The 26,884-nt window shown below is 41.6% G+C and overlaps 1 protein-coding gene across 1 annotated transcript in view; it reads left to right on the top strand.

Annotated features, from left to right (window-relative positions):
• The first annotated feature begins 593 nt into the window (after window positions 1–593).
• GIPC2 (GIPC PDZ domain containing family member 2) overlaps window positions 594–26,884 on the top strand; it is an 88,531-nt gene continuing 62,240 nt past the window's right edge. Inside the window, exon 1 of the mRNA XM_030866031.3 lies at window positions 594–851. Within this exon, the coding sequence (XP_030721891.1) occupies window positions 612–851 (240 nt within the window). The 5' untranslated portion in view covers window positions 594–611. The remainder of the gene's footprint in view (window positions 852–26,884) is intronic.

Below are 26,884 nucleotides of genomic sequence, written 5' to 3'. Positions count from 1 at the left end.
TCAGATAGCTCTGAGGAACTGCTCAGAAGAGGTAAGGGAGGAGCCAGGATATATGGGTGTTTTTGTTGGATAAAAACGTGTTATGGAACATGAAAAGATTACTGCTAATCACAAAGGACAGACGTCTCAAGTTAATGATTGTAGTGCTTTCCTATGTAGGGGAAGATGCAAGAGTCTGAGTTCACTGAAATGATTCCTTAGATGTGCATCTTAACTATCTAGGGCCAGTATCCAAATAACAGAATGCTTCCTTGTTTTCTCCATCCTGAATTCCCCTCAGGGCACACCATCCGGGGCAGCTGCGATGGTTGATGGCTTGATCCTTGTAGAACTGGAATGGTAGGCAACATTCCCCTTCCTCAGGGTCCAACTTTTCTTCTCCCTGATCCATCCGGAGGGCAGGTGGCTGCTCGGTGGGTTGCAGGTGCAGCTCCTCTCAGTGGAGGAGGGCCCTGAGCAGGCGGGGCCTGGCGGGAGCTCCTCTGCCATTGGCCCAGCCCAGGCTGCACCTGCCCGGAGCCGGCAGGCCCATAGCACAAAGTCCGCGGGCCCAGGCCAAGGAGGCAGCAGTCCGTGGAGTGCAGGTGGGTCCCCGCCCTCGGCCAGGCAAGATGCCCCTGCGGCTGCGGAGAAAAAAGAAATTCAATACCAAGGAGACCTCCCGGCTGGTGGAGGGCGAGCAGACTAATGCGGCTGGCGGCAGCCTACCCAGCCTCCCGGCGCCCACCTGCAGGCTGGTTTTCCACACGCAGCTGGCCCACGGCAGCGCCACGGGCAGAGTGGAGAACTTCTCCAGCATCCAGGAGCTCTACGCCAAGATCGCGAGCGTGTTTGAGATTTCGCCGTCGGAGGTAAGCGCCGGGGGCTGGGGCTCAGCCTCTCGCTCCCTCTCGCCGCTTCTCCCACCGCCCCGCGCAGGTTTAAATTGGCTCCGGCTGGTTGAGCTGCGCTTCCCGGATCCCGAAGTCGGAAGCGGGGTGGGGTCCGCGGCTGTGAGCGCCCCAGGGGGGGCGAGAGGGCCTTACAGGGAAGGGAAGAGGTAAGTCCCAGGACTGGAGAAAGTCACACTCTCCAGTCTCTATCTGGCCTCTGGGAAACCCGGGACGACCTTTCTTCCTCATGTAAATGAGCATGCTCTAGTAACCCGAGATTCAGCAGCTTCGGCGCCTTCCCAGCGTCGAGATCTGGCTCGGCAAATTAACACCCTTCACTTTGTCTGGACTTTGCCCTCCTGCTTCCTCTGCAGGGGTGAGCGGGCCACGCTGAGCATCTCCGGGATTGGCGGGCTAGGGGGTGCCTTCCGGGTGATACCAAACCGAGCCCCATTTTGACCCGCATATATCATGTCACATGTCATCAATGCTTTGGTATTTCCGGGAAGCTTATTATTCTAAGGGTGGATAACTAAGAGAGTTATACTAAACTATGCGGGACTAGTTGACAAAAATTTCAGAGGGAAAAGCCCCTCTAAATTTTACCCCATATCCTTGAAAAGGGACTGAAATTTGCTTTTATTAGATCGATAGCATGTGTGCCAGAAACTGGAGTTTGTTATAGGGTGATTTCCAAAGCCCTAGTTTAGGCGGACATTTGTGTGACCACTTTTATTTATGCTTTCCCAAGCTAACTGCAAATGCAGGTGTGAGAAGTCAGTCCAAGAAAATATTTTGTCCATATTTCAAGGAAAAGCACAAGACCTTGTTGCCCTGGACTCCTGAGAGTGCAGAGAGCTGCCTTTGGGTGGCAAAGAGCAGCATTTGGCTATCTATTCTTTAATGTTGTTTATCAGGTCAGTTCAAGCAAAATTGAGGTCAAGACAAAATTCCAAGAGGAGATGAAAGAGATCTTGAAGCTAACCTTTTATTCTTTCAGGGTTCCCAGGCACTGAGGGGGCAAATCACAGACCCATTCTATGAATTATTTAGATTGATATAGAGTATTAACGATAATACTTCACGTTTGTATAGGACGTTTCAATTCAAAAAGCACTCTTGCAGGAAAAATGTTATTTGATCTTCTCTAAGAGAGGTAGGTGGCAGAGAGTTCATTGGGTAGTTAAGGACAGGATTTGGAGACTGACAAACCCCACTGTGGATCCAGGCTCTACCACTTACTAGCTGGGTGGCCTTGAACAAGTTTAACTTCTCTCAATTTCAGCCATTTGTAAAATAGAGATAAGGATATCTACCTTGAAGGGTTATTGTAAAGACTGGAGTGCATGTGTAAACCTATCAGATTGCATTGGTGTATGGTCAGTGCTTTACAAATTGTAACTAATATCATTAATACCTAATATCATTAATACCTAACAGTTAAATGAGTGGGCTGAGGTACAATGTGTCTGGCCTTTGGCCAAGGTCACATAGCTAGCAACAAAAAAGCTGGGCCGTTATTTTAAACTTGGATCTTCTTGTTTCTAAGCTAAGTGAGCTAGTTAGCATTCTTAACTGACAACTTTAAATATCTGTCCTGTAACCAGGGACTCCAGATTTATTTACTTTGCATTAAGTCTTCCTCATCATAATGGGATACTATTTTGAGTTCTAGATGCATGACTTTACTCAATCCACTTAATCCCTGAGAAGTATTATTATTATCCCTACTTCACAGATAGGAAACTAATGCTTTGAGGTTCAGAAAATTTTCAAAATTACATATAGTAAGTGGCAGATCCTGTGTTTATTTAATTAATTTATTTATTTGGCCATGCTGTGCGGCATGTGATATCTTAGTTCCCCGACCAGGGATCAAACCCATGCCCCCTGCATTGGAAGTGCGGAGTCTTAACCACTGGACTACTAGGGAAGTCCCAGAGCCTGGGTTTAAACCCAGGTTTTTTTTTCTGGCTCCAAATTCCATGAAGTTATATTGCTTCCCAAGTTTTCCAGGGTGTCTCAGCAATAACTTGGCAACCACGTTCAGCATTTTAAGTTTACAATGTGCTGACTTGCATTAAAATTTCAAGATAAACATTAGGTATTTTGATGTGCTTTATCAAAGTTCATACATTTTTATAACCCTAGATATATATATTAGTATGTTTATGCATATAATCAACATTAATGCAGGTTTTCCATCTAGACTAAAAAGAGTTAAGTATATTCAAGGTAAAGTATTGATCATCATAGTATATGTCAAAGTATCTAAATAGTTACTTTTTTAATGAATGAATGAATATTTTTTGGGTGCGTTTGGTCTTTACTGCTGCACGCGGGCTTTCTCTAGTTGTGGCGAGCGGGGGCTACTCTTTGTTGCAGGGCGCAGGCTTCTCATTGCAGTGGCTTCTCTTGTTGCAGAGCACGAGCTCTAGGCGCGCGGGCTTCAGTAGTTGTGGCACGCAGGCTCAGTAGTTGTGGCTCGCGGGCTCCATAGCGCAGGCTCAGTATTTGTGGCGCACGGGCTTAGTTGCTCTGCTGCATGTGGGATCTTCCCGGACCAGGGATTGAACCTGTGTCCCCTGCATTGGCAGGTGGATTCTTAACCACTGCGCCACCATGGAAGTCCTCAATAGTTACTTTTGAAACGAGTAATTTATTAAAATAAAATGTACACTAGTGAGATACCATTTCTCATCCCATTCCCCCAGCAAGAGGAATAGTGGTATAAACTTTTGAGATGTCAGTGGGGAAAAAACAAAAATTTTCCCCCTTTATATGACTATATCAGAAGTCCTGCCTTTTCTCTAGAGAGGTGGCTATAAGGATACAAATGGCACTGTATGAAGAGCTGTACTCTTTCTGCTAAGGAAAAGAGGGAAGGAGTTGGCCTGACCTGATGGCAGGGAGTCTGTAATGTGTCCCTGGCTGTGCGAGGCTTTTAAGGCTACAGGGTGATCATTCCATCCTCACCATAGCACTGAGGCAAGGAGTCTTCTCATTTTGCAGTTGAGCTACATGAGGCTCTGAGAAGTCAAGTAGCTTGCCCAGAGTCACTGGACTCATGTGTGGCGGAGTCGGGATTCGAATCAAGGTTTCCTGGTTCCAAGTTCACTGCATAGCAGCTGTGGGATTCTTGGTAACTATATTCAGATTCCAAATACAAACCGGCAAAACTTCTTTTTTAAACAAATGATCTTTTCAAGTAAACCCTCAGACTCAACCACCAAAATACTTACTACCTCAAAAAGATGCTGTAGTGAAACTGATAATTATGGATTTCACCTATTTCCTGGTTTCTGAAGGAGGAAGTTAACGAAACCTATGAATCACTTGCAGGGTGCAGTCTGTAATCATTACCTTGAAACAGATGGCCAATTATGCAAAAATCCCTTACAGCTGATATCATTTTTCTAAACACCTAAATGAGCAATTCAGCAAAAAGAAAAAAAGTAAATCTCATCTAAAAGAACAGTTAAAAGAACAGTTAAGTCATAAATGCTGGGACAGTTTTACAAAACATTTGATACCATCTTTTAAAATATTCAGGATTCAGAGACTTCCCTGGCAGTCCAGTAGTTAGCACACCGCGCTTCCACTGCAGGGGGCATGGGTTGGATCCCTGGTCAGGGAACTAAACTCCCGCATGCCGTGCACAGCCAAAAAAAAAAGGAAAAATTTCAGGATTCATGTACGCGTTGATTACTAAACTCTTGAGCTGTAGTCATAAAATTTGTTGAAGGGGCCTTTTGAATATTTTACTACTGTAATTGTTTGACGAGTAGTTTGTGTCATGACGTATTTTCTTAATTCTCTATTATGTGGAAAGATTGTGGGGAAAGAGTGAATTTGAAAGAGTTTATTAAGAAATCACTTTTATAGCTAGATACTTGTCCAGAAGCTGAAAACTATAGATTTCAGAAATTATTAACTTCGATTTGGTTACATTAGTTTGTATATGTTGTGATACTAAGTAATTCATTGAATGAATGGATCAAGCAAGTACAGCCCCTTCTCTCTCAATACATAGAGCAGTCAAATAAAGCAGTGCACTGGGGAAGCAGAAGAGTCAAGAATTGTGATTTTAATTTCAAGCCAAACGTTCAGCATGCAATTATGCTATTTCTCTTAAAAAAAAAAAAAACCTTCTCTTGTCACCTGCCCCCATCTCTTATGCTATTACCCCATTTCTCCTTTATAGCAAAACTCAGAAGTTGCTGTCTCCAATGAGATATATTCTGCATCTCATCTCTCTGCTCAAGACTGATAGCTCCTCAGCTCACTTAGAGTAAAAGCCAAGATCCAATGATGCTTACAGGCCCTGTGGCCTCTCTAACATGCTCCAGCTAGTCTGGCCTCTAGGCTGTTCCTTGAGCTCTGGAGCCTTAGGGCTTTTGCACTGGCTGTCTTCTCTACCAGAACCTCTCCTTGGCAAAATGATCTTTTTTTTTTTTTTTCGGTTACGCCTTGTGGCTTTCAGGATCCTAGTTCCACGACCAGGTATTGAGCCTGAGCCCTCAGCAGTGAAAGTGCGAGTCCTAACCACTGGACAGCCAGGGAATTCCCAGAATGCTCTTCCTGAAGTTTGGTCTAATGTCATCTTCTCAGTGAGGCTGGTACTGATCATCCCATTTAAAATTACAGCACCCCCTAAAAACAAAACAAACAAAAAACGAAAAGAAAAAACAAAACACCCCAAATTATAGCACTCCCTATTCCCTTTTTATAAAAAATAAATTTATTTATTTATTTATTTTTGGCTGTATTGGGTCTTCGTTGCTGCGTGTGGGCTTTTCTCTAGTTGCAGTGAGCCGGGGCTACTCTTTGTTGTGGAGCATGGGCTCTAGGCACACGGGCTCAGTAGTTGTGGCTCGCGGGCTCTAGAGCTCAGGCTCAGTAGCTGTGGTGCACGGGCTTAGTTGCTTTGTGGCATGTGGGATCTTCCCGGACCAGGGCTCGAACCCGTGTCTCCTGCATTGGCAGGCAGATTCTTAACCACTGTGTCACTGGGGAAGTTCTTATCCCCCTGTCTTGACTGATATAAATGACTGCTGCTCCTTTTACCACCTACAGTTTTAGCTTTGACAGTTTTCCCCACCTTGTAGATAGTTTTATTAAGATACTGAGTCATAGACTTGTCCCCAGTTCCTGACAGCAAACCTATGCTGTCCTAACATCACCTAACATAAGCCCAAATCTTTTCTAATGCCCTCTTACTCAGACCCTCCCCCACGGTTCTCCATGGTGTGCTGCCTCCTTGTTGCAAGGAACAGTAAACTAGAAATGAGAATTCCTGGTGGTTTTTGGCTGGAAGGCATTGACAGTTGTCACTGCTGGATTTCTACAATGCAGATTCTAAATGGTACCCTGAATATGGTTTCCCTGATTCCACCCATCCTCTATTTTTTTAAAAAAGTAATTAATTAATTTATTTTTGGCTCTGTTGGGTCTTCATTGCTGCGTGCAGTCTTTCTCTAGTTGTGGCGAACAGGGGCTACTCTTTGTTGTGGTGCATGGCCTTTTCATTGCAGTGGCTTCTTTTGTTGTAGAGCATGGGCTCTAGGCATGCAGGCTTCAGTAATTGTGGCACGCAGGCTCAGTAGTTATGGCTCGTGGGCTCTAGAGCGTAGGCTCAGTAGTTGTGGCTCACGGGCTTAGTTGTTCCGCAGCATGTGGGATCTTCCCGAACCAGGGCTCGAACCTGTGTTCTCTGCATAGGCAGGTGGATTCTTAACAACTGCACTGCCAGGGAAGTCCCGCATCCTCTATTTTAATATTGATTCTCATCATACCAATCTCAAAAACCTACAAGGCTCCCTGTTACTTACTGTCATATTCCTTTTGGGCTGCTATTAAAAAAATACCACCAACTTGGTAGTTTATAAACAAGAAAAACGTATTACTCACAGTTCTGGAGGCTGGGAAGTCCAAGATCAATGTGCCAGCATGGTTACCTCTGGTGAAGGCTCATTTCCTAGTCCATAGCTGGCACTTCTTTCTCTGTCCTCATCTGGTGGAAGGGGCTAATGGTCTTTCTGGAGCCTCTATGATAAGGCACTAATCCCATTTGTGAGGGTCCACCCTCATAATTTGAGCAATTCCCAAAGGCCCCACCCATTAACACTAGGATTTCAACATTTGAATTTTGGGGGAGGGGACATGAACATTCAGACCATAGCACTTACAAATAACCCCCACAAGCCAGACAACGTCTCCTAGTCCCGCCTGCCTCTTTAGTCCTGCCCCGTGCCTACTGCTCCAGTCTCATCTCCTAACAATCCCCTTTTTATTCCAGAATGTTTAACTGTTTCATTCCTCTATGCCTTTTCTCATGATGTTCTCACTTCCTTGTTCTGGTAGCTCCTACCCACCTCTCCAGTCTCAACTGTCACCTCCTCCAAGAAGCCTTCCTTGTGAATCTGCCAATCTAGATACGTTTTGTTTGTTTGTTTGTTTTTTTGCTGTACGTGGGCCTCTCACTGCTGTGGCCTCTCCCGTTGCGGAGCACAGGCTCCGGACGCGCAGGCTCAGTGGCCCTGGCTCACGGGCCCAGCTGCTCCGTGGAACGTGGGATCTTCCTGGACCGGAGCACGAACCTGTGTCCCCTGCATCGGCAGGCGGACTCTCAACCACTGCGCCACCAGGGAAGCCCTAGATATGTTTAATACCCAGTACTGCATGATTTTAACATAGCATTAGCACACTGAATTGAATTTAGTTACTTATCTCTTACTGAGGGCTGGGAGAGTTTTTTCCCTTAAAAATCTCATTTCCAGAGTTGCTAGATTGCTTAGTTGCACCATAAAAGTTTAATAAATAAAAGTAGATGGTGGATCTGGTAGGAGATGAAGCTGAAGATGTAAACAGTAGTGCGACTACAAATGTCCTTGAAGCTATATGGGTTCTATTCTGTAGGCAGTAAGAGTAAGCCAAGTATTTTTCAGCAGGGGAATGACCCCTGACTGGTGTTTTATAAAGTTGAAACACAATCGACCATTCCTTTGCTATGCTTCCTTTATAAAGTTTAGTTTAAGTTAAATAGGATGGTATTTTCTGGAATTGCACAGTACCATCTGAGAAGTTCTAAATATACTACGATCATTATGTATGCTTACTATCCCTCATGAGCATCAGCCTCTGTTTTCTATGAAAAGCTCAAGTAAAAAACAAAACACCAAAAAATTCCCCCTAGAACCGTGACTCATTTTGAGAAGTGGGAGGATAGTCTCACCAGCTGCCTTATAGACCTCATTGCTCTCAGGAAGATAAGAAATGGGTAAGACTGTTGATTTGTGTGCTGGAGATCCCCCCCAAGTAGGTGTGTGAACAACTCTAGAATCAAGTCTGAACCCCTCCCCAAGCCTCTGCTACCTCATAGACAGATGGTGTCCCCTTTGCCGTCCCTCACCTACTCCCACCCCTCCAGCCATCCTGAGTGGACATGGGAGGCTCTTGGGTTGTAAGAGATGGAGACACTCAGGTTACCTTGGACAACGTGTATGTGTGTATTTGTTAGGATGTATGGGGGGGTGAGGAAGCCCAGGATCACCTCTGTAGCTGGGCAGTCAGGTTCCGTGGACAACTGGAACATCACTCATGCTGTCTGGGTGAAAGCAGTAACTTCAGACTCTGGAGAACCAAGAGCAAGTCCAGTTGCTCTTCCCCTTCCCTCTCAACCTGTCTCCCTACTTCTTACTGTGTTCTTGACTGATTCCCTCTTTTTATCCTTTGACTTTGCTCCTTTAAGGCCCCTATTGCCTCCTCTCTTTTAGTCCTTTGCTTCTGTACTTTCTGTGCGCGCACTCTGTCTCAAACTTGAACTCCCTGAGAGTGAGTCTCTGTTGTTGAGTCAGGGTACAGGACAGGTGGGGCAGGCCCTTTGGCTTGTGGGTCAGGGCTCGTCTCTGGTCCAGTGTGTAGGTGGTACTAAGGTGGATGAACAGTGGATAAGGAGTCCTGTTGGAGAGGACAGTGGGCAGGACAGATCGTCTGAGACTTCTTGAATTAGGGATGTGGCAGACATCTTCCACGGCCTGTAGAGAGCATGAAACTATTCTTGGTTCTCTGACATTTATCTGTTGTTCTTCTCTTTACCTGGAAATCTTTCCCCTGTTCTTTCCCTGTTAATTCTTTTAAAGGATAAACTGAGGCATATTTAAATTGAGTATATTTGAGCAAAAATCGATTTGGGCAGTGGCAAACCAGAAGGGGTTAGGAGTGCTCAGCAGACAGGAGTTAGGGGCAAGGTTTTTCTAGAGGAGATGTGGAGGCAAAGTGAGGAAGTTATTTGATTGGGTCTAGCTTAAGTGGTTGCCTTATTTGGGAAAACCTACTTGGCTGTTTGTGATTGGTTGTCCTTTAAGTTTCTTAACGTTGAGGCATTTGCTGGCCTAGGTTTTGGTTTGCTTACCTAGGCTGCCAAGTTCATTAGAACCCTCTCAGTCTAATGGCCTCCTTTAAAAATTAACAACTCCTACTTATGCTCAGGCGTGTGAGTCAGTACTCCAAGAATGCAGGTTTCTGGGCCCCGCTTCTACAGATTTGGGCTAGGGCCTGAAAAATGTTGGTAATTTAACTTTTCCCTGGTGTCCCTAGGCAGTTGGTCTGTCATCTGTTGGCAGATATGTTTTTGGGAACCACTGGATTAAATGAGAAGATCCAAGGTCTTTTCCGGTATGAACGGTCTTCCAGAGCTTGTGCACTCAATTGAAAATATTGGAGTGTCATTTTTATGTAAAAAGTATTGAAATGCATACAAATGTTACCAACTGCCTATCTCATGGAACTTACAATGTATAGGAGTGGTGGTAAGAGTAAACTAAGGCATATGAGTAAACAAGTATGTATATGCTGATAATACAAGGTGGAATATGAAGGATGCTGCCAGAGATACCAAATATGCAGGTAAGGATATGGTAGGCAGAGATCAAAGAAGAGTGAGATGGAATTTGATTGAGAAAATTGTGGCAGAGCCCCAAAAGTATTGAGCCGTGTGTACCTTTACTGCTCAGTGTACATACCTAGCATGTAATTTTGATTCCACAAATACAAAACTGTAATTATACAGGAAAGTGTGGTAACAAACTAGAATAAAGAGAATGACTTCAAATCAAAGACTGTTTTTTTAAAAAAATTATTTATTTATTTATAAATATTTATTTATTTGGTTGCGCCGGGTCTCTGTTGTGGCAGACGGACTCCTTAGTTGTGGCTCGAGGGCTCCTTAGTTGTGGCATGCATGTGGGATCTAGTTCCCTGACCAGAAATCGAACCCCGGCCCCCTGCATTGGGAGCGTGGAGTCCTAACCACTGTGCCACCAGGGAAGTCCCATATATATATATATTTTTTAATATTAATATTTATTTATTTATGTGCCCGTACTGGGTCTTAGTTGCAGCACACGGGATCTTCATTGCCATGTGTGGGATCTTTAGTTGCAGCATGTGGGATCTTTAGCATGTGGGATCTAGTTCCCTCACCAGGGATCGAACCTGGGCCCCTGCATAGGGAGTGTGGAGTCTTAGTCAGTGGACCACCAGGGAAGTCCCCTCCTCAGTGTTATTAACTGTAACCTTCCTCTCAGGTCCTCCTCTTTCTTTCCACCTGTTGGCTCTCAGTGAGCATATCCATGATGTTTGACCAAAGACCACCAAGGGAAAATGGCTTTTGTGGTTTTGTTTTATTCATTCACTAAATTTCCTAGCAGAAATTACTCTCTGTGAAGCAGAAGTCCACAGAGGAGCTACATAGTAAATGTTATTTAAAACCAATTTTTATTTTAATTTTTTTAGAAATTGGTGTCTTTATTTTTATTTATTTTTTTTGGCCATGTGGTGCAGCATGTGGGATCTTAGTTCCCTGACCAGGGATTGAACCTGGACCCCCTGCACTGGGAGCATGGAGTCTTAACCACTGGACTGCCAGGGAAATCCACCAATTTTTATTTTAATTGAAAAAATAATATATGTACATAGTAAAAAATTTTAAAAAGTGGATAACCACTTTTTTGTGTGTGGGGAAAAAAGTGTGAACCACGGTTCCCTAGTCCTCTTTCCCCAGAAGCGTCTGCTTCGGCCACTTTCTTGACCATCATTACAGAAAAATAAAATTTGTGAATTTATGATTGTGTGTTTGTGTGAAAGTAAATGCATATCTGTGTAAGTGTAAACCTCCCTTCTACTTTTAACAGATTAGGAGCATACCATGTATCTGTTCTGTACAGTTGGTAGTAGCAGAAGCGAAGAAGTGGACCTAAGAAAAAAACATTGAAGCCTGGGGATGACAGAGTCACTGGGGTCCTTTCAAGGTCACAGAGGGCCATCAGAATGTCCTTCATGCTAGGAGAGCTGACACTGTGTCTTTAATGGCAATGAGCCAATTTTTAGAGAAGGTTTCCTGTGCTTCTTTTGTTTCCCTGTGTTTCCTTATAATAAATCCCCATCACCTAAGGTAACCAAAGGTGTTCATTTTTTTATTGAAGTATAGTTGATGTACAGTATTGTTTCAGGTGTATAACATAGTGATGCACAATTTTTAAGTTATATTCCACTTATAGTTATTGTAAAATATTGGCTATATTCCTGATGTTGTACAATGTATCCTTGTAGATTATTTATTTTATATATAGTAGTTTGTACCTCTTAGTTCCCTATCCCACTCTTCCCCTCCCTCTTTCCCTCTCTCTACTGGTAACCACTAGTTCTTTCTCTATACCTGTGAGTCTGTTCATTTTTGTTATATTGACTAGTTTGTTGTACTTTTTTAAGAGTCCACATATAAGTGTATCATACAGTATTTGTCTTTTTCTGTCTGACTTATTTCACTTAGCTTAATACCCTCCAGGTCCATCCAGGTTGCTATAAGTGGCAAAATTTCATTTTTTATGGCTGAGTAGTATTACATTGTGTGAATATACCACATCTTCCTTATCCATTCACCAGTTAAATGACACTTAAGTTGTTTCCACTTCTTGGCAGTTATAAATAATGCTGCTGTGAACATTGGGGTGCATCTAAAGCTGTTTCTTGAAACTACGTATTCAGATAAAGTAACTAACAAATACCTTTGGGCTAGATACTTGCTAAGATAAAGAAAAGAGGAAGCCAACAAAGAGTGGATGACTGTCACTGTTTCTCTGGATTGGGATCTAAAAACTGCTTTTTTCTCACTGTCTTAGAAACTCTAGCCTTTCTGTTTGGGGTATGCTGAGTATTTTGAAATTTTGGTGATTAAAATGTGGAGTATGAAGTTGAAGCTTGGACATGACTAATACCAGGGAGGTCCTATGGCTTCTACAGATAAGCGAAAGGGAAGAAGGGACCTTAGACCTTGTCAGTGATAGAATATTTGCCTTTTAGGAACATATCTGACCCCCAGTTAGTAGTGGCTAAACAGGCCCAAGATCCAGCATTCAGAAAGTGTATTTGCTATTGTATAAAAATCTCCCTGGAGATAATCAAACTACGTGTAGAGGAAGAGTTCCAACTTAAAAAAAAAAAAAAAGAAAAGAAAGGCTAGAAAGGCTAAAATCCAGATCTACATCTCAACCTCTACAGGTTCTTAAGTTACAGTGTTAACTTTAAGTGGTCTTAAAGGGATACACAGTAACAAGGTTGAGGAAATGATAATTCTGTACCCATTCCTGGAACAATTTACATATCCATATATTGCATTAAGTAGTAGTGTTTGTAGTAGTGTTTGTGTGATTGATTGGCATTAACAACATGTTCTTCATGATCCAGGGCCAGAATGTAACTTGAACCTCCTGAACCTTTTCACATTTGATACTAACAGTGTGTTCTGGGTGTAGTTAGGTATTAGGTACAGATCATGATTTGTTACTCCCTTTCTTCTTCTGTATTCTTTTTTAAAAATTCATTTACTTTTGGCTGTGTTAGGTCTTCATTGTGGCATATGGGATCTTTAGTTGCGGCATGAGAACTCTTAGTTGCTGCATGCATGTGGGATCTCGTTCCCTGACCAGGGATCAAACCTGGGCCCCCTGCACTGGGAGCGTGGAGTCTTACCCACTGGACCACCAGGGAAGTCCCTCCTTCTGTATTCTTTATACTTCCCCCTTCCTATCTTAATTTTCCTGCCTTCTGTAAAGGTAAGTGGGGGAGGGAAGCATAGCTTGAGCATTGAGAAGGGAATTATTGTTGAATACCTATCATTACCACTTAACCTAAATAGCAATTCTTAACAGAGCCCCCAGAAATGGCTGTGATCGATAGATGAGGCAATTGGAGCTCAGAACAAAAATAAACTACTCTGGCTTTCCTGGTGGTGCAGTGGTTAAGAATCCGCCTGCCAATGAAGGGGGCATGGGTTCGAGACCTGGCCCGGGAAGATCCCACATGCTGTGGAGCAACTAAGCCAGTGTGCCACAACTACTGAGCCTGCGAGCTACAACTGCTGAGCCCGGGCACCACAACTACTGAAGCCCACATGCTTAGAGCCCGTGCTCTGCAAAAAGAGAAGCCACCGCAATGAGAAGCCTGCGCACCGCAATGAAGAGTAGCTCCCGCTCGCCACAACTAGAGAAAGCCCATGCGTAGCAATGAAGACCCAATGCAGCCAAAAGTAAATAAAATAAAATAAATTAATTAAAAAAAGAAAAAGTAAACTAGTCAAGGGACTTCCCTAGCGGTCCAGTGGTTAAGGCTTCACCTTCCAATGCGCAGGGGGTGTGGGTTTGATCCCTGCTCGGGGAACTAAGACCCCACGTGCCTTGGGGACAAAAAAACAAAACATAAAATAGAAACAATATTGTAACAAGTTCCATAAAGACTTAAAAAAAAAAGTAAAGTATGCAAATCATGCAGTCCAAAGAGAAGTCTTCTGTCTTAGGTTTGTCTGACTCCAAAGCCCATGTTCTTTCCTTTACACAAGTGGTTCTTAACCTTATTGGACCCAAAGTTCCCCTGTAATAACAAATATTTTGTGGCACCACTTTTACTTATCCTGAAATAAAAATTTAAACAATAATACCTACCTATACACGTAATTTTTAAAACTATTAGGAACAAACATGGATTTCAATGCAAATACTTGGGAAAACTATCTCAGAAGACATAATGAAGCAGTCAGTTGCTTGTATTTACCTACTTACAGTGAATAAGTTTGGATTTAAAAAGAATAAGGAAACGAAGAAAAAAAATAAGACAATAGTCACTTGATTGTTGTTGACTCCTTTCTGTTACCTTTTGTTGTCTAAATATTTGTAGGTATTCATAGAACTATATAATGAATGTAACAATAATAGGAGCAAATGGTATAAATATTTCATGTTAAATTCAAATAACATGGACAACAGTGCTGTCAGTGACTTGATTTTCTGAAATGATGAACAACTCTTGATAAGGTTCTACACAAACAAGAGAATATATATATTCTCTTCCCAACATGAATCTCTAGTAGGACATTTGAAAATCATCAGAATTAGGCTCACCAGGCTGAGCCTCTCTGAGCACTAGAGTTCATACCGTATCCCTGCCTCATCCCCTATCTCTGCCAGCGCCAGTGGTGTACATAATCATTGTAACAACCAAAAAAGCTCCCACAAGATTTCAAAGTTTTCCGGTATCACCCTACCTGCTGGCAACATTGCTTTATGCCAGTTTGCTTGAGGTTAATCACTTGCTCTAAGCTGTGAATTAAGGATGTAAAGGGGGGCAAAATGGGAAAGCAACAAGAAGGGAAAAGCAGTAGAAAGACCTCTTGTTTTATACTTACAGTTTTAGGATCAGTATTATAGGATTGTAATTATACAAAGTGAAACATGGCTGGTTAATTTAGTGAGATTCCAAGCTTTTGCAGTATCTCAAAGCCACACATGTTGCTGTGGCTATTTCACAGGCTTATAGGGTCCTATGATAGATGGAGAGTCAGGGTGGCATGACAGCAATGCTTTACGTCAATCTGATGGGGAGATGGGTTTCAGAGTAGCGTGGTGTGCCCCGAGTTTGATGCTTGGAGGTGCCACCGAGTGGCTTCAATTTTCTCACCTGGAAAATTGAACAATGGAATTGAACCTGGAAAATGTACAAATAATACCTGGCTTATAGGAGTGTCGCGAGAACTGAATGAAATAGCATATTAGGTATCTAGAACAACGGTTCAATAAATGTTAGTTCTCGTTCCCTCTTTTCCTCAAAAAAGATGCTTTTTAGGCAATTTTTGAGTACTTTTTTGGTAATTTTGTCTTTTTAGTTTTTCTATTCTAGACCTGTACAATTTCAGTCTCCTACTTTTTGCCTAATCCCAGAAAATAAGGAAAGCAAATTTAAAAGATTATCTCTATACATGATCCTCAAACTAAGCTATCTCAGTGTGGAATTCTGTGTTACAGTGACTAACGTGGACTCTTCTGACAAGGGCTTCTTCAATAAAGTTTAGTATAAACCTAATAAACTATTTCAGTCAACACAGTCAAAGATCTCAAACTTGAAATATTAAATATACAAATTTATTCAGAATTATTTTGCATTGCATTTGTCAATGCTTATTTCTCTTGAACTCTTATTCAAAAGAGTTATTTCAAAAATAACTCTTTAGGAATACCCATGTTTCTTTGTGTCATATCTCTAGACGTATCTGTGACAGAATTTTTCTCAGCATGGAATTCTATTATTCTACTCCATTCTCCCACTGAACATTTAGAGCTCATTTTCAACTCTCCCCACACTTGTTAAATCTCCTAGAATCTTTTTTTTAAAGTTAGTTGGAGATTTAAAAACAAATTTTATTTTAAAATTTTTTATTTTTTAAATGTCTTTATTATTATTATTATTTTTACATTAAGTCCTTGTTGGTTATTTATTTTAAATATAATACTGTGTACATGAGTCTCCTAGATTCTTTTTTTTTATAATGAAGTTTGTTTTTTTTTTTTAATTTAAATTTATTTATTTATTTATTTATGGCTGCGTTGTGTCTTCATTGCTGCGCCCTGGCTTTCTCTAGTTGCAGTGAGCGGGGGCTACTCCTCATTGCGGTGCACAGGTTTCTCATTGTGGTAGCCTGTCTCATGGTGGAGCACAGGCTCCAGGCACACGGGCTTCAGTAGTTGTGGCTTACGGGCTCCAGAGCACAGGCTCAGTAGTTGTGGCGCACAGACTTAGTTGCTCCGCAGCATGTGGAATCCTCCCGGACCAGGGCTCGAACCCGTGTCTCCTGCACTGGCAGGCAGATTCCCAACCACTGCGCCACAAGGGAAGTCCCTCCTAGATTCTTAATTGTGCTCAAGTCACGGACACTGACTTCCAAGAAGCTTCTGGGGAAGATTACTTACATGCTAAGGGATAGAGGAAGAACTCTACCACTGCCTTTCCTCAACATGCAAATCATGTTTTTCCTTTTATCCCATGTTGTCTAGTCTTATCATCCTGAAAAGGGAACGTGCTTATTTGATCTGCTTAGTAGAAGAAGCATTATAAATAGATGGCCATGTAACTTATATTTCCTGCCCAGACACTTCACAGAGTGAGAAGGAAGGTTGTAATAATTACTCTGGGACAGCAGCAGTGAACTAGGATCCAGAGTCCCTCTAATTATAGAAAAGGAGAAAAAAAAATGCGATGTGAGAAAGTTTATCATACATTTGCTAATTAAGCACGCACCACACACAAGCCAGTTTCCTAGGCAGTAAGGAAAGTTTTGAATGGTAGGCATTTAGGGAGGGGGTGGGGAGAGGAGGGTGTGGGCATAAAAATAGAAGCAGGTAGTGAAGGCACAGCGTCAGCTCTAAGCTTGGAGCCAGGAGATGCTGGTACTCCTCGTCCTGGCTCTGGCTTGGTGACACATTCTTGGGAGTGAGGATGGAGCCCTGCCAGCTTCTTCGGGAAGCTTCCTGACACTGCTGGGTCCTCCTCCCCTCTTCTCTAACTGCTCTGTCTGCTCCAGTCGCAGGAGTCCTACAGGCAGGAAGGGCAGGAATGTTGGCAAGCAGAGGGTGGGAAGAAGCTGCTCGGGAGAGTGGGGAGCCCGAGCTGGTCATAAACCCCTGGGAGCAAAGGTGAGAGGCTCTCAGCCAGGGCTGTGACTAAGGGTCTCCGATTCTGTGACAGGATTCTATTCCTGGCAACTCCTCTCCGTGTCTTCCTGGTCTCTGTTCTTGGAGCTGTCTACCCCTGGGGTGGGAGGTGGCTTGAAATTGAACAACCTGAACCTAGATGAATCTTCACCGTCTCCAGACTCTCGGCTAACCTCCCTTGCGTCACACCAGCCCCACCCATGGGTGAACTTTTCTATGCTTCTCAGGCTTTCTAATCAATAAGGGTCTAAGGCGGTCACTGAGTTTGCCTCCACTCCCTCACCCCAACCCTTCGTCACCTCTCATCTAGGGAACCCTATAGTACATTTTCCTTTGTCCCCTCTTGCCCTGTCACTCTGCACTATGTTTTTCTAACATCTTTCAGGTGTCCTAGTTTAGAATAAAAATCAATTGCAATCTTTCACTCCCTCAAGTTGTTGATAGTTTCTTGCATGACCCATTTTCTTCATAAAGTGCTCATCTCTTTCTGTCAGAATTTCTGTTCTGGGGAGTAGGAAGGAATAGACCACCCTCCTGCATCACTCCCGTCTTGACCCCTGAGTGGCTCCCCATGCTTGCTTTCCAATTTTTCATGATTTATTTGGGTAGCTTTTATTTAGTTAGTTATTGAAATATAATTCATTTACAATGTTGTGCCATTTGGGTGGATTTTAAATATCACATACCTTGTAGACATTTCATTGTAAGAGTTATAATAAGTCTGCTTCCTGGTTAATATGAAGAGGGTGCTTGCTACATGAGCACTCTGCCAAACAAATTTTAGAATTTTGTTTAAGGACCCTTTGGGGATCTAATGGCTTTTTAAAAAATAATATAATTTATATTTGTATATTTGGTAAACTGGAAAGTTTAATCACAGGTCTCTTTACTAATAATAATTTATAACGTTATGTCTCACAAACCATTCTACTGCATTCTCGGATGTAAAATGTCTCCTGTTATATCGAGTTTCTCCTTCCCTTTTGAGGTTCTCTTCCATCTTAAGTGTCAAACAAGAGGACGCTTTTAAGAAGATAAGTGGTTTAAAAAAAAAAAAAAGAAGATACGTGGTTTAGAAACCTGGAAAATTTGGGACAGCACCTGACAAGGGGAACAGCAGTGATTTATGATGTCTTTCAAATTGGCATGTAACCTTGCAGCATTATTAGACCAGGCTAAAGCTCAGATATCTCCTCTGACCTGAATTATAGTTTGGAAGAGGATGGATATATATAGCTACACACATTTGATTTATCTTACTCCTCGGGTTAGTGTCGGTGTAATGTCCACAAAAGCAAGACTAAAACCTATCTCTATTCTTTTAACCTTTTACTGTTTCAAGAATTGCTTTGAGATTGCCTTTCTTTGTTATGTGGTTGCTTTGATTAGATTTCATTAACAAAGGAAAACGTTCTTTCTGTTACTCTGGGAAGTCATTTGGTAGATTAAAAAATGTGATTTGATTTTGGAGGAGGGGATAAAATTATTTTTGTCACATTATTTTGCCCATTGAAAACACTGGGAAAAAATGTGGTTGTACCAGAGAAGGAACAGTACAAAGGATGATTCACCTTTTATTTAAGACTTGCCACTGCTGACCCAGGACAGCTAATTTAGAAGTGAATCATTTATAGAAAGTTCTACATAGTTCCGAGGCAGGGCTTTGTACGATATCCTCATGAAGGTCTAAATAGAGCATACAGTATCAGGTTTCTAAATATCTGTCTTGTTGCCAATTTTATATCTTTTCCAAACTGAAACTTTTTTTCTAGATGACTGTAGCCATTGACAAGGTGAAGGCAAAGGCACTGGATTTATAAAATAATGTATATTTAAAAAAACAAATCTTAGAAATTTGTTACATGTGTTATACTGGGAAGATAATAGGCATGGATCTTAAATGTCTGTGTTTTGTTACATTCATTTCTTTGCGTTATGGTCAGTTTTAAAATTAACTGGAAGAAATCATTTAAAAATACTTATTTTACAGTAAATCAAATTAAACAATGTATTAATATTTTGATATTTACTAATCACCTAATACATTTGACTTTAAAAAATTTTTTATTTTAAATTTATTTATTTATTTAATTTGTGGCTGCGTTGGGTCTTTGTTGCTGTGCGCGGGCTTTCTCTAGTTGCAGCGAGCGGGAGCTACTCTTTGTTGTGCAGGCTTCTCATTGCAGTGGCTTCTCTAGGCGTGTGGGCTTCAGCAGTTGTGGTGCACGGGCTCAGTAGTTGTGGCTCGCGGGCTCTAGAGCTCAGGCTCAGTAGTTGTGGTGCACGGGCTTAGTTGCTCTGCGGCATGTGGGATCTTCCCGGACCTGGGATCAAACCTGTGTCCCCTGCGTTGGCAGGCGAATTCTTAACCACTGCAACCATTGCACCACCAGAGAAGTCTTACATCTGACTTTTCAAGTCCAATTACAAATAGCTCCTTTTTGTAAGCTGTCTTCACTCCTTTTAAGAAGTGGGTGGTTTAATAAATAAACAGTGTATTTGGCTCCATATAGAGCAAAAACTTTGTAGTCTCTGCCTTCTAGGAGTTTTAAGTTTAAAGCCAAATTTATATTTACATCACAGCTATGGTATCATGGGGTTAGAGAAAGCACAAAAGTCTGAATTCCAGTTTTGTCTCTGTCATTCACTAGCTATGTGACCTTAGACAAATCATGTAAGGGGGTTTGAGCTGGTTTTCTCTTCTACACAGCATGTAGTGATGCTTGTCCTTATGACCTGATGCACATGGATTAGCTGAGCTAATGCTTTAGGAAGTGATCAGTAACTTGGATGTCTCTATGTAGATATTAGGTGTCAGAGAGGCAACGTTGTAGGGGAAAGAGCTTGGAACTGGACAAGCAGGATTGGAGTTATATTAGCACCAAATACTACTTAATCACAAACTATTTTATCTCTTTAAATCTTTATGTTCTAATCTGTATAGTATATGGGTATAGTAATAAACATCACATAGAATTGTTGTAGGATTAAATGAGGTAGTATGTGAAAATACCTGGTACACATAAGTGATCAATTAATGTTTATGAGACCTTAATTTTTATTTTATTTTTGTTTTTCCAGACCTTTATCTCCCCAGTTCCTTCACTTACTGCTCTGATAGAAGTGGGACCCAGTCTCCAAACTGTGTAGAGCTGAGAGGGCTGAACAGGTGTCTCATTCCATGAATGTCATTGAAGAATTGTTTGAGTTCTAGAATTTCCTTTATACAACACATCTACCATATATTTGGGGGAATCATGTAGGATGAGACTCTCAGCTTTTGGGAAGAGTTTTGAGTCATATAATTCTGTCACTCTGGCTTGCCTAGAGTTACTTCCTTCTGTTCAAGCACACAGGGTAAGTGGGTGATCTTTTCTCCTCAGTAATTATTCTTAGTTTCAGGTTGTTCTTAATTCCTGCTATTTTAAGGGCAATTAACTAAACGGAAGTAAAATCTTTTTTCTCTTTTTGAGAAACAGTCTGTGAGGCTTAGATAATAAGAATAACCCAGATAGGGCCTTGGTCATTAACGAAGAAAACATAATCCAAGTGGTATTCTTGTGTATAAAGATGGTGGTATTAACTCCTGATGAAAGTATGGTTTAGTTAATTACTATGTTTATTATTATCCACTTTCTCTTTATTTTCTATAATGACATTGATATTTCTATAATGCTTATTTTAGAAAAATATAAAGAGTTAGCAAGGTTCTTGGTAGACTGAGATGTAGGAAAGTAGTTGTATTAAAATATTTAGTAACACTGTTATTTTAGATAACCACAGGAGATAACTATTCTAGTTGCTTATATTTATTTTTAAAAATTAATTAATTAATTAATTAATGTTTGGCTGCATTGGGTCTTTGTTGCTGCACGTGGGCTTTCTGTAGTTGCGGCGAGCTGGGGCTACTCTTTGATGTGGTGCGTGGGCTTCTCATTGTGCTGGCTTCTCTTGTTGTGGAGCATGGGCTCGAGGCACGTGGGCTTCAGTAGTTGTGGCACGCGAGCTCAGTGGTTGTGGCTTGAGGGCTCTAGAGTGCAGGCTTAGTAGCTGTGGCGCATGGGCTTAGTTGCTCCGAGGCATGTGGGATCTTCCTGGACCAGGGCTCGAACCCGTGTCACCTGCATTGGTAGGTGGATTCTTAACCACTGCGCCACCAGGGAAGTCCTTAGTTGCTTATATTTAAAATCACATTCCAAATACTGTAATGCAAGCCACACAAGCCCATAATTTCTTCCAGAGATCTTTGGAACATGTGGAATCTTGGGCCAACTCAGTTCCTGTTTAAGGAAAGCATTAAACAAAAGGTTGGAAGTGGACTTCCTGGAGTTTTAAAAATGAATTAGATGTGTTTTTGGAGAGATTTGCAACCTGTCTGTGGGCTAGAATATCTTTTGAAGCACTAATGACAAATGATTTATTTAACCGTATTCACCTAGCACACTCGTGGCATGTATAATGCTGCCATCAGAGAAAAAGCAATATTAATTTATATTAAGGGCTCTATACAGTAGTTCAGACTCTTATCATCCTGGCCGTATTGAGTTTCTGGGGTGAATAATCGTAACCGTGTGATGAGAACTGAAAAATAGCTATTGAAATATAAGTGCAGGGTAAGAATACTGTCATGAGTTACACTCAACAAAAAAAGTTGAAGGATAATGTAATTTATGGGGGAACGTGAAATCCATCCTGGTTATGACATTAAAAAGGAGCAAAATCTAATTTTCAGGAAAAGTAATGCAATTTAAGCTGTCAAGCATAGGTGTAAATATTATTCAAGAAGCACCTGTATTCCAGGAATAATACTAATAATAACCTTTAGAGCTTTTTAGTTTAAAAAGCACTTTTATGTATAGTCTCTTATTGAGTTTTAGTAACAGCTGTGTGATGTAGGCCAAGCTTTACTAATGCCAGGATGTACATGAAGACCAAGGAGGTCAAATGACTGAGCTTACTGAGAGCACAAAGTGGGGACTAGATCCAGGTCTCTTACCTCTTAACCCATTGTTTCCTTCTTTCCTTTACTTCTATTTTTCTTTCTTTTTCACAACCATTACAAGTATAACATAGCTCCTCTCTAGATATCCATTTTGCTGATACTGGAAGTCAGGGGAGCTTTAGTTTATGCTTGAAATTTTTTTTTTTTTTTTGCGGTATGCGGGCCTCTCACTGTTGTGGCCTCTCCCGCTGCGGAGCACAGGCTCTGGACGCACAGGCCCAGCGGCCACGGCTCACCGGCCCAGCCGCTCCGCGGCATGTGGGATCTTCCCGGACTGGGGCACGAACCCGTGTCCCCTGCATTGGCAGGCGGACTCTCAACCACTGCGCCACCAGGGAAGCCCAATGCTTGAAATTTTTGATAGGATATGAAATTAGGATAAGAATGCATATCACTTCAGTGCATTAAAAGAAACATGATTCACCATAGACCTCAGAGTTGTCTTTTTTTTTTTTTTTAAGGATAAAATGAGACAGTAGGTAGAAAGAACTTTTAAACTGTGAATTATGGGGAGTTCCCTGGTGGTCTGGTGGTTAGGATTTGGTGCTTTCACTGCCGTGGCCTGGGTTTAGTCCCTGGTCCAGGAACTGAGGTCCCACAAGCTGTGGAGTGTGGCCAAAACCAAAACAACCCCCCCCCCTGTGAATTATGAAGATACAAAGGATAATGATTCTATCAGTTAGAAATCTGTTAGTTGAAAGCAACAGAAAATCCAACCCACAATGGGTTGGTGAAATTATTGTCTTGTGTAACTAAACATTCTGGGATAAGGCTGTGTATCAGATAGGATGTTTTCAGCTGCAAGTAGCACAGAGCTAGTTCAACTGCCTAAGACAAATAACTTTCTATTTTACATAAAAGAGGCATAGTGGGTTCCAGAGCTGGCTAACAGAGCAACTCACCAACGTCAAGGACCTAGGTTCATTTGAAATCTTTGCATTCTTAGCATTGATCTCTTCCTGCGTTGGTAGTAAGGTGGTGATGGAAGTTTCTAGATCACATACAGGTAAGGGAACATCCGGGGAAGAGGGGATTGTCTTTTACTGTGTTTGTTTCTTAGGAATGGAAAAGTACTTCCCTGAGGCTTCCTGGACATCTTCCTCCCATGTCTTGTTGGCCAGGACCGGGCCACATGCTTACTCCTAAAATCACCACTTCTACCAGTCTAAGCCTTATGCCTGTAACACAGGAGGTGAATCATTTTTCCTCCAAAGCACACACGAAGTATAGCTACCTGATATCGGAAGATTACCTTAGGAGGTGAAAGGGGTGGACAACTTCCAGTGTCCATTACTGACTGTCTTTAGGTGAGGCTGGATCTAGAGGTGCTGCCCTTCTCCATGTGCCAGCTTTGTCCCCAGGGTCAGTCTTCTAATGTTGAAGTGACAGCTGCAGTAGTTAGACTTCACATCAGAGGAACAGAGACACCTCTCTAGGAGCTTCTGTGGAAAAGAAGATTCCTTCCCCAGAAACCGCAACAAATTCTTTCTTGTATGTTATTGGCCTAAGTTGGATTATGAATTAGTCATTAACTGATTTAAACCTAACTATGATTCATTTCTGATGGAACTGAGGATGGGTCACTCCTACCCAAGCTACCATATGGCTTAAAATGAGGAATGAAACTTGAGGGGGAAGGGGAATGGGTACTGTAGATATTTATGTCCAGCACAATAACAAATCTGGCCTCAAAGGGCAATAGCTTTCTCCTTTCATTAAACCACATCTCCTATAAATCATGGTGACAGGCACGCAATAAGACAAATATGACAATAAGATGAATCCTCACCTGCTAAAAGTTTACAAAGCAGCACATGGTAAGTTCCACAACAAACGTATGAAATTTAATAGGTATATAGAAGGTGAAGGAATAACATTAGCTTAGGGTGTTACTAGAAAATGTAGTTTAGCTAGACTTTATTGGATGCGGAAGATTTTGACAGATATGACTGGGTTTAGAAGTTGAGTTTAAGCTATGGCATTTTTGGTCGAGGGAATGACATGTATAGTCTTATGGAGATGGGAAAAATACAAAGTATAAAATTGTTAAAGACATGGGATTCTAGAACAGAGCTGCCTAATATGGTAGCTGCTAGCCAGATATAGATATTGAGCACTTTAAGTGTCGCTAGTCCAAACTGAGATAAAATGCAAGGGTAAATATACACCAGATCTTAAAAACAACAACAAATGCTGGAGGGGGTGTGGAGAAAAGGGAACCCTCTTGCACTGTTGGTGAGAATATAAACTGATACAGCCACTATGGAGAACAGTATGGAGGTTCCTTAAAAAACTAAAAATAGAATTACCATATGACCCAGCAATCCCACTACTGGGCATATACCCAGAGAAAACCATAATTCAAAAAGACACATGCACCCCAATGTTCACTGCAGCACTGTTTACAATAGCCCGGTCATGGAAGCAACCTAAATGCCCATCGACAGATGAATGGATAAAGAAGTTGTGGTACATATATATAATGGAATATTACTCAGCCATAAAAAGGCATGAAATTGGGTCATTTGTAGAGACATGGATGGATCTAGAGACTGCCATACAGAGTGAAGTAAGTCAGAAAAAGAAAAACAAATATCGTATATTAACGCATATATGTGGAACCTAGAAAAACGGTACAGATGAACCAGTTTGCAGGACAGAAATTGAGACACAGATGTAGAGAACAAATGTATGGACACCAAGGGGGGAAAGTGGCGGGGGTGGTGGTGGTGGTGGTGGTGGTGGTGGTGTGCTGAATTGGGCGATTGGGGAAAAAAAGACTTAATAAAAATGTAAACTCTCAATTTCATTTTAAAAATGATTATATGTTGAAATGATATTTTGGATATATGGGATTATATGAGGAAATTAGATTCACCTATATCTTTTGTTAATGTGATTTTTAGAAAATTTAAAATTATGTAGCTTGTGTTACATTTATATTGAGTAGTACTGCTCTAGAAAGTGGAATAGTCATGAGAACTCCATCAATCTTATGAAAATTAACAATGATGGTGGTAAAGCATCAAATATAGATACCCCAGAAGATGTTAAGTATTTCATTTTACAATGAAAAAACATCAGAAAGGTATACCTAATGGATAGATAATTTTCCTTATATGCTACCTTACCCTGAGTTTACTTTCTTTTGATTTAGTTTGTGCACCAGAGTATTAAAAAATGACGTTAAGTACTATGTCGTACTACTTTTCTCTAGTATATCTTTTCTCTAGTATATCTCTGTAGCCAGGTATCTGTTAGAGGAACATTGATTATATAGCCACTTCAGTGTTTCTTTTCTTGTATTGTTTTTTCTTTCTTTTAACACTAAACATTTATTAGCTGTGATAATTGGATGAAGTCATAATTTTCTCATCCACAAAATGAGGTTAGTAAAACCTAGTACACAGGTGGGTTTTATTACACGAGGTAAGTGAATGTGCAGTGACATTCGGATAAAAACTGAGCAGTGCACTGTGTTAGACATCGTAGGAGAAAGATGACAGATCTCGCCTCTCTGAGTGAGGATGACAAATACGTGTTACACCAGTTGGAGTTGAAGGCAAGGTGACTCAGACACTCGAATGAGGTGCTAGATTTAAACGTTGTGAGTGAAGTGGAAAGAGTGATTCCGCCGGGCAGTCACATTCCTGCAGAGTCTCAACAGACAAGAGCATGGGGGTAGAGTTGGGGGTGGGCGGGCAGGCCTTTTAGATTTTGGATTGAAGAAAATGTATGAATGGAGGTCGGAAGCTTCATGATATGTATCTGCGGTTCCTTTTTGGTTTAAATATCCAGGACTGTTATTTTACAATTGGGTTGTGTTGCCCTACTGTACCTCAGTGGAGCATCTACCAGCCTGGGAGTTCCTTGTGTATGAGGACTGGTCCTAGTCATCTTTGTACATCCAGCGTGCAGCACAGAACCTGACAAAAAGCACGTGTTCAATAGATGATTGTGAGTAGATGAATGAGCACGAACTTTGCAACATTTAGAAAGCATTTCTTATTTTTCAGTTCAAAATGCAGTATCTACGAGGAGTATTTGAATCTCTAGACTTTATGACATACAGATGTATTTGCTGATGTCTGGGCATTGAGATCGTGTGAGTGATAGGTTTTTATCCTCCCTTGAGGAACTGATCTGAAGTCTCGGAGCTTTAGTTACCTGCTGCTACAGAGGGCTCTTACTCCACCTCCCAGGGACCATTACATTTCTGCCGGTTTTCAACACAACTTTCTGTGGAGCTCTATTCCATGGCTCTACTCCTTCCAGGAAAGAAACCCTGATGTCTGGGCTGCCAACTTCTGGCTGCCCGGAGTGGAACGTTATTCTGCAGGGGAGGAAGCACAGTGGGAAAGGGTTATATCTACAGGAAATCTTACATTTGTTCTGTAGTGAAGCATGTGAAAAGGTTGAAAGAAAGGAAGTAGCTTAGTAGCTAGAAGTTCAGTTTGTGTGGGATTTCCTGTTTGGGGCTTTTTCCCCTACCCTGTTTTATCATCATTATGTTTTAATGTTTTATTTCCTGTCTACTTGGTAAGTTGCTTTTTTATAAATTAATTTTTATTGGAGTATAATTGCTTTACAATGTTGTGTTAGTTTCTACCGTACAGCAAAGTGAATCGGTTATACGTATACATATATATCCCCTCTCTTTTGGATTTCCTTCCCATTTAGGTCACCGCAGAGCATTGAGTAGAGTTCCCTGTGCTATACAGTAGGTTCTCATTAGTTATCTATTTTATACATAGTAGCAGTAGTGTATATATGTCAATCCCAGTCTCCCAATTCATCCCCCCCGCCTTCCCCGTTGGTATCCAAACGTTTGATCTCTACGTCTGTGTCTCTATTTCTGCTTTGCAAATAAGATCATAGGTCTACTTGGTAAGTTGCTTATTAGTGGTGGTTGGGATCCACTATGAGCATCATTAACAGATTTTCACGGGAAAAAAACGACAAGGAGAAAACTG

This window comes from Globicephala melas, chromosome 1 (genome assembly GCF_963455315.2).
Source record: "Globicephala melas chromosome 1, mGloMel1.2, whole genome shotgun sequence".
In the NCBI taxonomy this organism is placed as follows: Eukaryota; Metazoa; Chordata; class Mammalia; order Artiodactyla; family Delphinidae; genus Globicephala; species Globicephala melas.
Note: the sequence above shows the minus strand (reverse complement) of the source record. Positions and strands in the feature narration are given on the sequence as shown.